This window comes from Chelmon rostratus, chromosome 10 (genome assembly GCF_017976325.1).
Source record: "Chelmon rostratus isolate fCheRos1 chromosome 10, fCheRos1.pri, whole genome shotgun sequence".
NCBI lineage: Eukaryota > Metazoa > Chordata > Actinopteri > Chaetodontiformes > Chaetodontidae > Chelmon > Chelmon rostratus.
In genome coordinates this window covers 17323931-17339132 of record NC_055667.1, presented here as the reverse complement: position 1 = coordinate 17339132, position 15202 = coordinate 17323931, and the positions used below count along the sequence as shown (strand labels likewise).

Genomic DNA, 15202 nt, shown 5'->3' with positions numbered 1-15202 from the left:
CCACAGTCTACTGCAGAACACAGGCACTACAGAACACTAAAAACACTACACTACATATTTGCACTATACTTATCACTACAGTTTTTATTCTTAATCTGTGCCTTGCTATTGTCCCATCCTGTCCCAGTTTAACTTCTAAACACTTACATTCTCAGTACTTTATAATTTTTTTGTTATTATCCTAGTTTTAAACCCTTGTTTTGTTCAACACTGAGGTCTGAGAGAAACGGCATCTCTGCAACTCGGCAACTCCGCCCTTTGGCACTCTGAACTTATTGCCACCTGAGAAGAAAACTTATTTCCTGCAAACCTTTGGACTTCACACAGGTGAATCTGCCAATCCCTGCCAATGACTGTGAAAAGGTGTGTGCGTACCTGCTCTATGAGATAAAAGGCAAACTGGAGCCTCTGTTTCTGCAGCACTGGCACCAGGTGTCTCAGGAGAATTGGTAAGTGTTCATGTCGGTTCCTGAATGGGACTAGGATCGCCACCTAAGGGACACAAAATGCATAATAGTAAAAAAAAAAGATATGCAATGACATGCATATAAATGTATGGGGACACGCACAGCAACATCATCTGCGCAGCAAAGTAAACTGTAGTATTTTGCACAAAGTGAATGTTTCTGAGAGTTGTGATCCCTTGGCAGTAGGTAAATGGGAGAGTGTGGGTGAAGACAGGACAAAACTCCATTAATTACCATGAAGACTTGTGACAAAGAAGTGGCAGGTTGTTGAAATCTCATTTCCACAATGAGATCTGCCGTGCATCAATCATAGATGCACTGAGGCACTAAATGTCTGTGAAAGGTGTTTATTTTCCCCCATCTAACGGTCGCTATGACAGTCCCCGTTTTTAAGCTTCTTTTGAAGCTCAATAAAAAGCAAACTGTCACAGGAAGGAACAAAAAGCAAGAGGAATGGAAAACAACGTGTGGCTGAGTGAGAGAGACTATTGAGGAGAGAGCTAGAGACAGAGAGAGAGAGATGTTGTCAGAGCATACACAGTCCCTCAGGGCAAAGTGAGAAGTGAGAGACAGACAGACAGACAGACAGACAGACAGACAGATGGCGGGCAGAATTGCTCCGTTGGACAAAAAAAGAGTGATAAGAATGAGTAGAGTAGGCTGGTTCAAGTATGAAACAGTGCTGCATAGCACATAGAACGGGCTGCATTCATGTTTTGCCTGCTTCTTGCACTTCGCACTTATGACTGCATGTGTACATTTCTTGCATTTGAATGTCACGACAGGACAAACACATTATCCCGACTTGCACAGCGAGCAACGGAGTAAGCAGTCAAGTGGTGTAAAAGTATGTATCTGACACATACTGTGCATGGGACACGTGCCAGGTACTGCATGTGCACTGCATTGCTGGACAGTGAATGCTACAAACTATGACTTTTCCAGTGCGACACTAGAGGCACCTGACTCACAAACACTTTTCTCTCTCCTGTCCTGTAGCATGCACTCATCTGAGTAGATTCAACGTGATCTGCTGAACTTTGGCCACATCAGCTCTGAAGCTCAATGAAATAAAAACATATTTCAATTCTTTGACAGAAATGTGTGTTTTCAAGAATGGCATGGTTACTCATGATAATTTAGCTTTATTCACTTCAGCTTCAATAAAGATTTGTCTGGAATACTTTGGTAGAGAGCAGCTTTCAATGAAACTGCATTAGTATGAGTGATAGTGACACTTTATTTGGAAAACTACATTATATTGCTGTAATCTTTTGGCAATTAGAGCACCACAAAATAAATGCCATTGAGTGCTGTTCAGGTTTAACTGCAGCTACTGCCGCCAAAGTCCAGCAAATGATACTGAACCAGTTGGAACAGATGCACTGTAGCAAACAGACTGGTAACAAATTACAGGATTAAAAGAACAAATAGTGCGAGACTGCCGTATTCTTCCGGAATTCTTACATTTGGCGCATGTTTGTTGCAGAGCCCTGTCTAACACATTGCTCAAACATCTCTCATAGGTGTTCAGTCAGGCTTATATCTGGATCAGTTTCATGTTGGAACCAGTCCCCTCACAGCATGCATGGAAGCTTCTGCATTTCATGTCTCCACTCACCCGCCTGTGTGTTATACAGTGCCTTCAGTGAACACCCCATACACACTTACCTTCCAGCGAGGTAAACAGTCTTTGGGCTTCCAGTTGCCTCCTGGTGCCATGCCAGGGTCTCCCTCCACCAAAGATCTCTCCACCTCCTCCAAAGATACCTCGTTCATATTCACCTCCAATCTGCCCTCTACATGTGCCGGGGGAAAAAAAGAGAGGGAGAGGAAGAAGAGACAGATTGTATTCGAGCCAGAACAAGCCACGAGAGTGAGGATGGTGGGCATGTGAATAAGATGGAACAGTAAAGAGAGGAATGAGGGAAAAGATTAAAGGAATAAGATGAGGAAAATGGTAATGACAATAGAAGGAGGGATGGAAAAGGAGGGAGGAGAGGGAAAAAAATGCTTGTCAAAGCCTTTAACAGCAGAGCAATCTGGGGCATAAAATGCTGGTTTAAGCGTTTCTGGGCCATTACAACATATCTGCCTGCACCATCATTCAAACTAAAATAAAACACAAACTCTCAAACATTTCGCTACTCGTTATTAGAGCAAATATGTACAGAAGCAAAATGAAAATCCACTTAAGTGAACATTTTATAAGGCCTAGAAAACCTGAAGAAAAGCCACTTCTTAGCTCAAGCAAGAGGAGAGCGGGTGCCATGTTTCTCATTTGGTGCCTTACATATATCCCAGAATCATCAGCCGGGATTGCATTAAAGGCAAACTTCAAATCAAAACTTTAACAGTGCACTTACTCATGGAGAGCAGCCTCTCAGGGCAGACCTGAGAGGGGAGGTAGGTGAAGTCCTCAGGCAGGTATGTGGTGGGAGGAGCATCACTCTCGCTCATGTTGAAGTCGTAGGCATAATCTGGAGTCGCACACATACAAGAATCAACACTAGGAGTCTAGCTTTGTGCTTTAGTGTTCTGTCTTAACACCTCTTTATCTTTTCACCCTTTTCACTGCTGCCTAAGCTGAGTGTGCCCTACACATGTATGAGTCACTAACGGTAAGACTGGGACAGCCTCAACAGATCTTTTTCTTCACTTTATTTATTTAACCAGGGTGGAAACTGCATGTGCACATCCATATAACCAAGCATTACTGACACACCTTGAAGCATCAATGTGTACATTTTTACCTGTGCCATTGATGCTGTAAGCCCCTCTCACCACCTGCTCCAGAACCTGAGCCCCAATGTTCTTCACGTTCTCTCTGATCTGGATACCTCTGGCTTGGACCATGAACACATACTCATTCACTGTGGATAGAGGGAAAAAGGACAGAGTTGAGCTATGTTATTCTTGGACACATGGTGAAAGTCACATTGGTAAAAAAAAGAACTAAAGCAGGAAATGTTAAGAGCTTGAAACAATACCTTCTCAGGCATAATAACCCAGGATAATGCATAAGTGTAGCAACTGTTTCTAGAAATAATTAAACCCAAACAAAAGTCCTTATTGCCTCACTTCTTTTTAATTCATGATCAACATATTCCTTCTTTCATTGAGCAAGAAACAATGTAGAACAATACCAAAGTTTGTCATGCTCTGGTGTAGGGCTGAACAATGAATCGAAAATATCATCAAAATACATTATTAGCGATTATTATCAAAACTACAATACGGACAAATTCAATATCCAAATTGCAGTAGGTGCAATAAAAGCTACATACCACAAACATATCACAACAACGTACCGTTAGAAATGAAGCATTGTGGTGCTACAGAGATGACCCGTCTTATAAATCTTATTCTGTAAAGGAACATGCTTCTTTGGTACAGAGCCCTAGCAGAAATCACATCATCATCATTTTTATATTTCTGTCAGTGAAAATGAAATGCAAACTATTCCCACCAAAATCATGACTCGCACTACATGTAAAAAATAATCGCATTACGATTTTTTTTTGCACAGCCCTACTCCGGTGTAGCACACCTGATCTGGCCCAATGTGATTATCTGCCCTGGTGATTAAAGCCGTGTTTCCACTGCACGGTGCAGCTCGACTCAACTAAGTTTTAGCACCAGGTGCTTCTCTCAATTACGTTTACAATAGTAGCCCCTCAACGTAGGTGGGGTTCTTAGCCGATTGTCATAGCGACACTGAGCAAAACTGCTGTGACAAAAACACAGACAGCAATGGAGGATAGCGAATCATCTGCTGAAAAAATAAACAGGACAGTTTGGGGAATCTGACATCAGGGCACAGACTATGACACCCTGTCGCGCAAGTCAAGATTGTAGTGATGATTCACTGACAAATCAGCGCTCTGCAGTGTTGCACCTGCACCTACCAGGTACTATCCACAACTTTTGATAAAGAAAAACCAAGAGCAGGTATAATCAAAGTGAGGCGTACCATGGCATTAGTGAGGGGGACTTCCCAACCACAACATCAAGTTACATTCATTCCAAGTAACACAACTATTTGAAACTATCATGAAGAGGAAGGAGGAGGAGGAAGAAAGATTAATTTAAGAACTGAAGATAATGAAGCTGAATTGACTGGCTAGTTCCTGCTTTCTGTGGATAATGGTTGCATTACGATGTATCGTTTTCAGTCCTAATGTGAAACGAGTGAAAGACAGAAAAAGGGGTGTAAAGAGCAAGGGCTGAAAGTTCATGCCTGTACTTTGGAGTCACAACCCATCATAAAAGTGTGTCATGTTCTAAATCTCAAACAATGACCAGCAACTAGAGGCAGCTGTGACTGAAGAGGTTGTCCACCAATCAGACGGTTGGCGGTTCAATCCCCCAGTCACCAGTCTGCACATGGAAATGTCTTCGGGCGATATCTGAACCCCAATTTCCTCCTGATGGCATCGCCATCCGTATATAAATGTGTTGTAGAGTGATTTGAGGGGTCGCTACACTAGAAAAAATAAATGCAGTCCGTTAACCAAGAGACCTGCTACATCCTCATATCATGTTTAAAATATCTTACAATAACTGTTCAGTGGATTTTCATAACAGTAACTACCAGGAAGTAAACCAGTTCTGCTCAGTGTAGGTTGACCTAAATAACACCACAACAGAGGTCAACCTGCTAAGGAAGCAGTGCAATGGAAGAGAGGGGATGCGGTCTAACTGTGAGCTACCTCATTCCCCTACTTCATAGCACCCACACACATCTATATTCTAGCCGTAAATATGTGGCTGCATGAGGATGTATGCACAGCAAATGGCTGTGTGTCCCTGATTCACTAGAAAAGCGACTCACACAACTTTTTGATGCCAGCAGACCAATGAGGGTAAAAGACCATTTGTCCAGAAGTCCTGGAATAACTTCCAGGATCACCGACTACTACTCCTGTTTCTTTATTTGGAGCAGCATGCCAGCACAATGCTGCCCAACTGATGGATCTCTGCCTCAGTACACTGTATCCAACTGCACAATCTGTGGCCCTTAATCCAATCAGTATTCATCTTAAAGCAATCCCAATATGATCCACACCCTTCTGCGAATGCACAAAGATGTGTGTTCGTGTGTGCTGGTGTGCGCGTGCGTTAATACTGCTGAGCTAGAAATCGACGGGATGTGATTTGTCATTAGTAATTGTATTACAGTTTCCATCACATTCATCTTGTTTCGCACAAACTGCCGGGCTTGCAGGGCTAGAGACTAGTGGCTAAGCGGTAACTGAAATCAATGTTCTCATTTCACCTCTGCAACACGCAAATAAATCTGCAAAGGATAATAATAATGAAAAGGAAAATAAGAAATGCAGACGAGATCCTGTTCACTCTCACCGTGACACATGCAGAAGTAGATCAACAGACACGCACACACACATTGTGCATACACAAATCCACACACATTTCACTGATGCCCTTGTGAGGCACCATATGACGGAAAAATGCTAAGAGGCTTCTGGAGTGTGATCCAGTCCTGCAGGCGGCAACATATTTTGACATCTTGGTATCTTCTCCTCATGCCCGCCAAACATATGGAGGCATACAGCATCAGAATATATGTATATAGCTACCGGGACAAATCAAAGGGTACAAAAGTGCTTTAGATGTATGTACAGTACTGCACCGCACAGCTTCATCGCCTGCAGAGCAAAGCAAACCAGAGCCTCTGTCTGGTTTTTGTTGTAAAATATCTTCCTTGAATGACTTTTGGTCCACTATTCAAAAAGCTTGTTGTTCTTTCAAGGCTTCAAGCGCAGAAATGAAGAATGTGAACACTTGATCTACTGTACACAGCACAGTGGGCATGTATGCAGTGGGCATACAATTCTCTCTCTCATCAAACATGCACTCTCTAGAGAAAGGAGTAATGGTTAGCGTCGAGGTATTCAAGGCTACAAACTGTGACAAATGCAATTAAGCATGAGAGAGCTGGAGTTTAGAGGAGGCTAGCGTAGTCGGCTACAACACAAGGCCATTAGCGCTGGACACACACAAGCACACACACACACACACAGCATTCTGATGCGTCACTGGCAAGAGGCATCACATGCCTACACAACTACATGATACACATGCAGACCACAAGGACCCCCTCAACCCCACCCGCAGTGCTCCTCATCCCATCAGAACCCCCCCACTGTAACTCATCAAGCACGACAGGAGACCTTGAACGACCTTGTCCTCTATAGCTCTCCCAGAACACGCTTGTCTGCATGCCAAGCCCAGCCCACCTCTCTCTGTCTCTCTCCACTTATCTGTCCTCCTTCCCTCTTTCCACTTATCCGTCCTTCCCTCTATCTTCCCTCTTCATCTCTCTATGCTGCTGTTTCTTTGTAATGTGGTTTGTATCAGTTTCTGTCAAGTCCATTTGCCCCTATCGTTTAAGTATATAATCTGAATGATGGATTGCAGGCTTACTAGGACAATTCCAGGCACAGGCCCTGCATCATACTGTACTGTAAATGAGGTTAATAGAAAAAGAAAAAGGCAACAAACAAGCAAAAAAGGAAAGGCACCAAGAGAAGCCCCCCCCCCCTCCTCCAAACACCACCACCACATCACCCGCATTTACTCTGAAAGGCAATTAACTCCACATTGATAGCTCAGCAGTGGGAGGTGATCGGCCCTGTTCTGGTAGCTCCCTGATAAGAGCTGAAAGGCTGCTTTTTCTCCCAGCAGAAACGGTTTCTACATGTACACACACACACACACACACACACACACACACACACACACACACACACACACACACACACACACACACACACACACAGTGACACACCATACATTCACTCATAGCTTTCAGGCTTTAAAGCTGTCACTGGCAGAAAGGGTCATTTTTACTGCCATTGCATATCAGTGACACCCACAGACCCGCACATGCATAAAGACTTACAGGAAGTAGGGCACTGTGAGAGCAAATACATCACTCCTCAGTGAATGCTGGATGTGTATCATGTCAGCGTGGAAGCTGAATTAATGACACTATCAGTACTGTGACACACGACATGATTTAGCAGCCCATTTCAATACCTTATTGGAAAGTAAACAGCCAATTACTCAAGCATTAGCACTAAATCTCCTCCAATTAACCAGAACAACCAATGTAATTTGGGTGTATTGATCTACTGAGGATTGGCATGTGATGGCGATATAGATTATACATTTGTGATTGGACATATGTTGATTTTTTAAACACGCCCTTGTTCCTTTTGAACCACCATCAGATCTCATCTGGAGGGACCAGCGTGTTATTACCTCCTTTGACCCTCTGAAAGTGATGCCGAGAAACCCTGACGTTGTGGTGGATCAATACACACACGGCAGCCTCTCGGTCAATACACAAACACACACACAAACATGCACAAACAGCTGGCTATGCCATGTGTTATCATGCATCTCCTTCTGCTTAACCCATTTATGTACAATTCAAAAAAGGGCCATTGTCAGACATTTAAATCTCACCTGCACGAATGAGCACCTTGTTTGTTTTAAGGTCGAGCAAATAAATCAGTGTGAAAGTGTCCGTTTGTGATTTTCTGCACACACATGGACACAATACATTTTTCGTTTTTTTTTTTTTCCAATATGTGCCCTGCGGGGGAGGGGTACATCTGATAACTAAACTCACATCCTGTTTGTTCACCACTGTCGTCAGAACCAAACACACGCTTGCACTTGCGTGTGCACATACTTCAAAAACCACTCATGTTTCCTCTTACTTTTTATTTGTGTGACTCATTTTTATTGCAATACAACATCCTTGTGGGTTATTATAGAGCATTTCAGAGCCAGACAATGATCCCTCAGGAGCGGCTGAGTTCATTTGAGTATTTGAACAAAAATATTCACAAGTTGAATCACTCCTTGGGGGAGGTTTTTCTGTTTAAATACTGAGTAAAACCTCAGGAAATGTTGCCCTACTCTGGGGAGAGTCTTAGTTCGTGAGTATTTTGACAAGAAGTAAAGCTGGTTTTCTGTGTAAATCCACACTATTGTTAGCAGATTCCTTCGATGTCGTGCCATGGTGAAAACACTAAGGCTGCACCACATCAGGAAGTCTGCGCAGCTCTGGCATTTATAAATATTTGAGTTGTTCAGTAGATGCCATTTCCATAATGAACACTAGCAGATAAATCCTCCTTACATACTTGAAATGGACAAAAAGAGAACGAAATACGTCAAACAAAGCGCTTAATTAATCTCATCTTGACTCTCTCATGGAAACGATCCCCACTGCTTTCTGAGGTGGAATTTGTCACTTACTTTTTCATTTGTCTGTGTTCAGTCTCACTCGTTCTTATCTTTGTCTTTATTTATCTTTCCCTCTCCCTCTTCCTCATATCTTGCCACCTCCGAACCACCCTCCTACCAACCCCCTCTCCCAGCCACTGCTGTTGTCATGGGTAACTTAAGGTTATGTAAGCAGCTACTGTGTACTGCTTTCCCCCTGGGGCCATTCTGTACACACCTTGAGAGACACATATATGCGAAAGCATAATGCTGATGCATCCTTGATGCAAAAATGTATTTAAACATATTTAGAAAATGTGTGAGGATGCTGTCGGGATCTCATCACACATATATATACACATACATATGTTGTTGCTTTACATAATTTACAATGTGAGCCCAATATGACGAGGAGCCTTGTGAGAACCCGACAGCATCATTTTTAACACAAGTATTAGATCATGACCAGTCGCAGCCATTTGTTTTCCCTGCTGACGTACACTCTTATTTGTGCATAAAGGATGCAGCAACATTATGCGTTTGTATATATGTATATGTGTATGTGTATGTGTGTGTGTGCGTGTGTGTACATGTATATAAAATGCACACACACACACACACACACAACGGTATATATATATATATATATATATATACTGCTCAAAAAAATAAAGGGAACACTTAAAGAACACAATGTAACTCCAAGTTAATCACACTTCTGTGAAATCAAACTGTCCACTTAGGAAGCAACACTCAATTTCACATGCTTTTGTGCAAATGGAATAGACAACAGGTAGAAACTAGAAAATTCCCCCTGGGAAATTTTGAAAGGGACACGGGGTGCGTTCGAGCCGACAAAATTATCTACGTTTTAAAGTTTGAATGAAGTCTCTAGGAGAAACTATGGCGAAGCAGCGGACAATTGAAAAAGGCTGCAATTTGAGAAAACGGCAGATATCAGAGGTAGTCAGTCCCTGATTAATGAATTGCTCTCAGCTGTGTTTCTGTGGCTTTCTCCTTGTCTGTCTCTGTTGATCACCTCAGCTGTCTGTGTCTGCTTCTCTCCTCTGCTTCATGTCTCTGTTAACATGAATTAATGAACTGAATCAATAAACATGAATGGAGCTAATGCTAACAGAGCTAACAGAGCTAACACTAACTGAGCTAACAGCTAAAGGTGCGAATATAGCTAACGGCGCTAGCGCTAACAGAGCTAACTGTGCTAACAGAGCTAACGGCGTTAACAAGGGGGCGGGGGGATGGGGTTTTCATTATGCATTTGTCTGTGTGTGTGTGTTTATGTATCTGTCGTTGTGTGTGACTGCGTATGTGTGTGTCTTCGTCTGTTTGTGTGTGTGTGTCTGCTTGAACTACACAAGCAGCCCAACCAGCTCCTACATGGAGATGTGTCTGGTATATGTGTGTCTGAATGTGTGTGTGTGTGTGTGTGTGTGTGTTTGTGTGCGTGTGTAACTTCTGCCCCACCTGCTGATAATTACCTCTCTACCTCTCCCACTTTTTACCTGTTCCTGTTCAGTTTTGACGTGCTTGTTTTTAATCACTTTTTAGCTGTTGGTTAGCCCTTTTTGTGTGTGTGTTTGTGTGACTACTGTCTCAACCTTTTTGGCAAAGCGCTTGGTGAAGCTGAGTTTAACTGTTTGTTGGATGGAGATTGTTTTCAAACAATGCCCTTGTTTTGACTGAGCTCGTTAAGATAATCATTCTCAGGCTTGTTGTCCTGCAGATGTGTGTGCGTGGGTTATTGACCGGTGTGTGTGTAAATGACAGTTGCACCTGTTAAACTCTTCCCTTGAAAAGCGGCTTTTTCGCTGTCGGTTTCTTCCGAACAACTTGCGATTGTGTCAAAACCGTAGCTGCTATCAAAAAACCGATTACACTGTGAGATGCGGACAAGTCTGGGCCAGATGTACGTGTGTTTTATGTCCAGATATTCTTTAGAAAAATGACAAAATGGTCGACTTAAAAAGACTCTGCGACTCAGAGAACAGGAGTTTGTATTGTATGCAGTGAGATTTGGGTTCGGCGAACCTCCTGAACTAAATCCTCTGGTGAGAGAACCGTACCTCGTATCAGAGTGTACTATAGATCATCGGACTCCCGAGAACTTCCTGAGTCCGGCCATCTCCTCGTTTTATTCCTGAGACAACAACTTTTCGTTTTATGGCGATCTAAAGACAGGAGGCATTTCTGCTTTGCTCACAAAACAGCTCTGAATTTTAACATGGGACTTAATGGGAGAACAGGAGGGCGCTGGCTGCACAAAACGTCTCACTATTTAAATTCAGTAAGTCTCTCGGCTTTTTCGAGGACATCACACGAAAGAGGACAAGTTTGTCTACAAACTGATCCCAAAATTATGCGTGTAGAGTGTAATTTGTGGCCGTAGCGACGAGAAAACGAGAAGATTTTCACATCGTTTTTAGACTCTGTGCCACTCTAGCACGCACTCTAGCACGAACATTCCGCGCAATACACACCCATTATAATCTCAAAATTTCCCGCCAAACGATCACTGTCATTGAACAGTGACTGATCAAAAACTATAGGACCAATCAAAATGTGGATGAACACACCAATAGACCAGACTTGGGTCTACATTTTAAAGTTGAAATGAAGTCTCTCGGTGAATGTATGCCTGAGCTACAGATGTTTGAAAAACTCCAATTTCAATCTTGTTTTTTTCGCCCGTCCCATTCATTTCTTATGGGAAATTTATCGCAGTTTTTCGCGTCTTACGACGCGAAAAACTGCGATAAATTTGAGAAAAGTAATAGCACACCGATCCCGAACAATACGCACGTTTTGATATATAATTTGCGAGGGTTTTCTCAAAGCTGCGGGGCGAGTTAAGGGACGAAAACTTGGAGGAAGATGAAAAATAATAACTAGAAAATTCCCTCTGGGAAATTTTGAAAGGGACACGGGGTGTGTTCGAGCCGACAAAATTATCTACGTTTTAAACTTTGAATGAAGTCTCTAGGACCAAGTATGCCCGAGCAGCGGACAATTGAAAAAGGCTGAAATTTGAGGAAATTTCCCCATTCATTTCTTATGGGAAATTTATCGCAGTTGTTCGCGTCTTACGTCGGCCTTCGATGGTCATAGCTCGAAAACCGTAAGAGATATCAAAATGTGCCGAGGGTCATTTGGAGCCGACAAAATTATCTACGTTTTAAAGTTTGAATGAAGTCTCTAGGAGAAACTATGGCGAAGCAGCGGACAATTGAAAAAGGCTGCAATGTGAGAAAACGGCAGATATCAGAGGTAGTCAGTCCCTGATTAATGAATTGCTCTCAGCTGTGTTTCTGTGGCTTTCTCCTTGTCTGTCTCTGTTGATCACCTCAGCTGTCTGTGTCTGCTTCTCTCCTCTGCTTCATGTCTCTGTTAACATGAATTAATGAACTGAATCAATAAACATGAATGGAGCTAATGCTAACGGAGCTAACAGAGCTAACACTAATGGAGCGAACAGCTAACGGTGCGAATAGAGCTAACAGCGCTAACGCAACCAGAGCTAACTGTGCTAACAGAGCTAATAGAGCTAGCGGCGTTAACAAAGGGGCGGGGGGATGGGGTTTTCATTATGCATTTGTCTGTGTGTGTGTGTTTATGTATCTGTCGTTGTGTGTGACTGCGTATGTGTGTGTCTTCGTCTGTTTCTGTGGCTTTCTCCTTGTCTGTCTCTGTTGATCACCTCAGCTGTCTGTGTCTGCTTCTCTCCTCTGCTTCATGTCTCTGTTAACATGAATTAATGAACTGAATCAATAAGCATGAATGGAGTTAATGCTAACAGAGCTAACAGAGCTAACACTAACAGAGCTAACACTAACGGAGCTAACAGCTAACGGTGCGAATAGAGCTAACGGCGCTAATGCTAACAGAGCTAACTGTGCTAACAGAGCTAACAGAGCTAACGGCGTTAACAAGGGGGCGGGGGGATGGGGTTTTCATTATGCATTTGTCTGTGTGTGTGTGTTTATGTATCTGTCATTGTGTGTGACTGCGTATGTGTGTGTCTTCGTCTGTTTGTGTGTGTGTGTCTGCTTGAACTACACAAGCAGCCCAACCAGCTCCAACATGGAGATGTGTATAGTATATATGTGTCTGAATGTGTGTGTGTGCGTGTGTGCCTGTGTAACTTCTGCCCCACCTGCTGATAATTACCTCTGCACCTCTCCCACTGTTTACCTGTTCCTGTTCAGTTTTGACGTGCTGTTTTTAATCACTTTTTAGCTGTTGGTTAGCCCTTTTTGTGTGTGCATTTGTGTGACTACTTTCTCAACCTTTTTGGCAAAGCGCTTGGTGAAGCTGAGTTTAACTGTTTGTTGGATGGAGATTGTTTTCAAACAATGCCCTTGTTTTGACTGAGCTCGTTAAGATAATCATTCTCAGGCTTGTTGTCCTGCAGATGTGTGTGCGTGGGTTATTGACCGGTGTGTGTGTAAATGACAGTTGCACCTGTTAAACTCCTCCCTTGAAAAGCGGCTTTTTCGCTGTCGGTTTCTTCCGAACAACTTGCGATTGTGTCAAAACCGTAGCTGCTATCAAAAAACCGATTACACTGTGAGATGCGGACAAGTCTGGGCCAGATGTACGTGTGTTTTATGTCCAGATATTCTTTAGAAAAATGACAAAATGGTCGACTTAAAAAGACTCTGCGACTCAGAGAACAGGAGTTTGTATTGTATGCAGTGAGATTTGGGTTCGGCGAACCTCCTGAACTAAATCCTCTGGTGAGAGAACCGTACCTCGTATCAGAGTGTACTATAGATCATCGGACTCCCGAGAACTTCCTGAGTCCGGCCATCTCCTCGTTTTATTCCTGACACAACAACTTTTCGTTTTATGGCGATCTAAAGACAGGAGGCATTTCTGCTTTGCTCACAAAACAGCTCTGAATTTTAACATGGGACTTAATGGGAGAACAGGAGGGCGCTGGCTGCACAAAACGTCTCACTATTTAAATTCAGTAAGTCTCTCGGCTTTTTCGAGGACATCACACGAAAGAGGACAAGTTTGTCTACAAAATGAGCCCAAAATTATGCGTGTAGAGTGTAATTTGTGGCCGTAGCGACGAGAAAAAGAGAAGATTTTCAGATCGTTTTTAGACTCTGTGCCACTCTAGCACGCACTCTAGCACGAACATTCCGCGCAATACACACCCATTATAATCTCAAAATTTCCCGCCAAACGATCACTGTCATTGAACAGTGACTGATCAAAAACTATAGGACCAATCAAAATGTGGATGAACACACCAATAGACCAGACTTGGGTCTACATTTTAAAGTTGAAATGAAGTCTCTCGGTGAATGTATGCCTGAGCTACAGATGTTTGAAAAACTCCAATTTCAATCTTGTTTTTTTCGCCCGTCCCATTCATTTCTTATGGGAAATTTATCGCAGTTTTTCGCGTCTTACGACGCGAAAAACTGCGATAAATTTGAGAAAAGTAATAGCACACCGATCCCGAACAATACGCACGTTTTGATATATAATTTGCGAGGGTTTTCTCAAAGCTGCGGGGCGAGTTTGAGGACGAAAACTTGGAGGAAGATGAAAAATAATAAGAAGAAGAAGAAGAAGAAGAAGAAGAAACGCGCGGGATAGTAATAAGTGACTCGGGGCTACGCCCCGAGTCACTGGCTCCTGCAGCTATGAAATAGCTGTAGGAGCCAGTGACTCGGGACGTTGCCCCGTGTCCCTAACTAGAAAATTCCCCCTGGGAAATTTTGAAAGGGACACGGGGTGCGTTCGAGCCGACAAAATTATCTACGTTTTAAAGTTTGAATGAAGTCTCTAGGACAAAGTATGGCCGAGCAGCGGACAATTGAAAAAGGCTGAAATTTGAGGAAATTTCCCCATTCATTTCTTATGGGAAATTTATCGCAGTTGTTTGCGTCTTACGTCGGCCTTCGATGGTCATAGCTCGAAAACCGTAAGAGATATCAAAATGTGCCGAGGGTCATTTTGAGCCGACAAAATTATCTACGTTTTAAAGTTTGAATGAAGTCTCTAGGAGAAACTATGGCGAAGCAGCGGACAATTGAAAAAGGCTGCAAATTGAGAAAACGGCAGATATCAGAGGTAGTCAGTCCCTGATTAATGAATTGCTCTCAGCTGTGTTTCTGTGGCTTTCTCCTTGTCTGTCTCTGTTGATCACCTCAGCTGTCTGTGTCTGCTTCTCTCCTCTGCTTCATGTCTCTGTTAACATGAATTAATGAACTGAATCAATAAACATGAATGGAGCTAATGCTAACGGAGCTAACAGAGCTAACACTAACGGAGCTAACAGCTAACGGTGCGAATAGAGCTAACGGCGCTAACGCTAACAGAGCTAACTGTGCTAACAGAGCTAATAGAGCTAACGGCGTTAACAAGGGGGCGGGGGGATGGGGTTTTCATTATGCATTTGTCTGTGTGTGTGTGTTTATGTATCTGTCATTGTGTGT

The 15202-nt window shown here is 43.0% G+C and overlaps 1 protein-coding gene across 1 annotated transcript in view; it reads right to left on the bottom strand.

Annotated features, from left to right (window-relative positions):
* Positions 1 to 15202, bottom strand: part of b4galt5 (UDP-Gal:betaGlcNAc beta 1,4- galactosyltransferase, polypeptide 5) — a 50418-nt gene that overhangs the window by 6151 nt on the left and 29065 nt on the right. The window contains exons 2-5 of the mRNA XM_041945221.1: positions 3221 to 3340; positions 2834 to 2947; positions 2139 to 2266; positions 376 to 492 (exon numbers count right to left, since the gene is read on the bottom strand). Of these exons, the coding sequence (XP_041801155.1) occupies positions 376 to 492; positions 2139 to 2266; positions 2834 to 2947; positions 3221 to 3340 (479 nt within the window). The remainder of the gene's footprint in view (positions 1 to 375; positions 493 to 2138; positions 2267 to 2833; positions 2948 to 3220; positions 3341 to 15202) is intronic.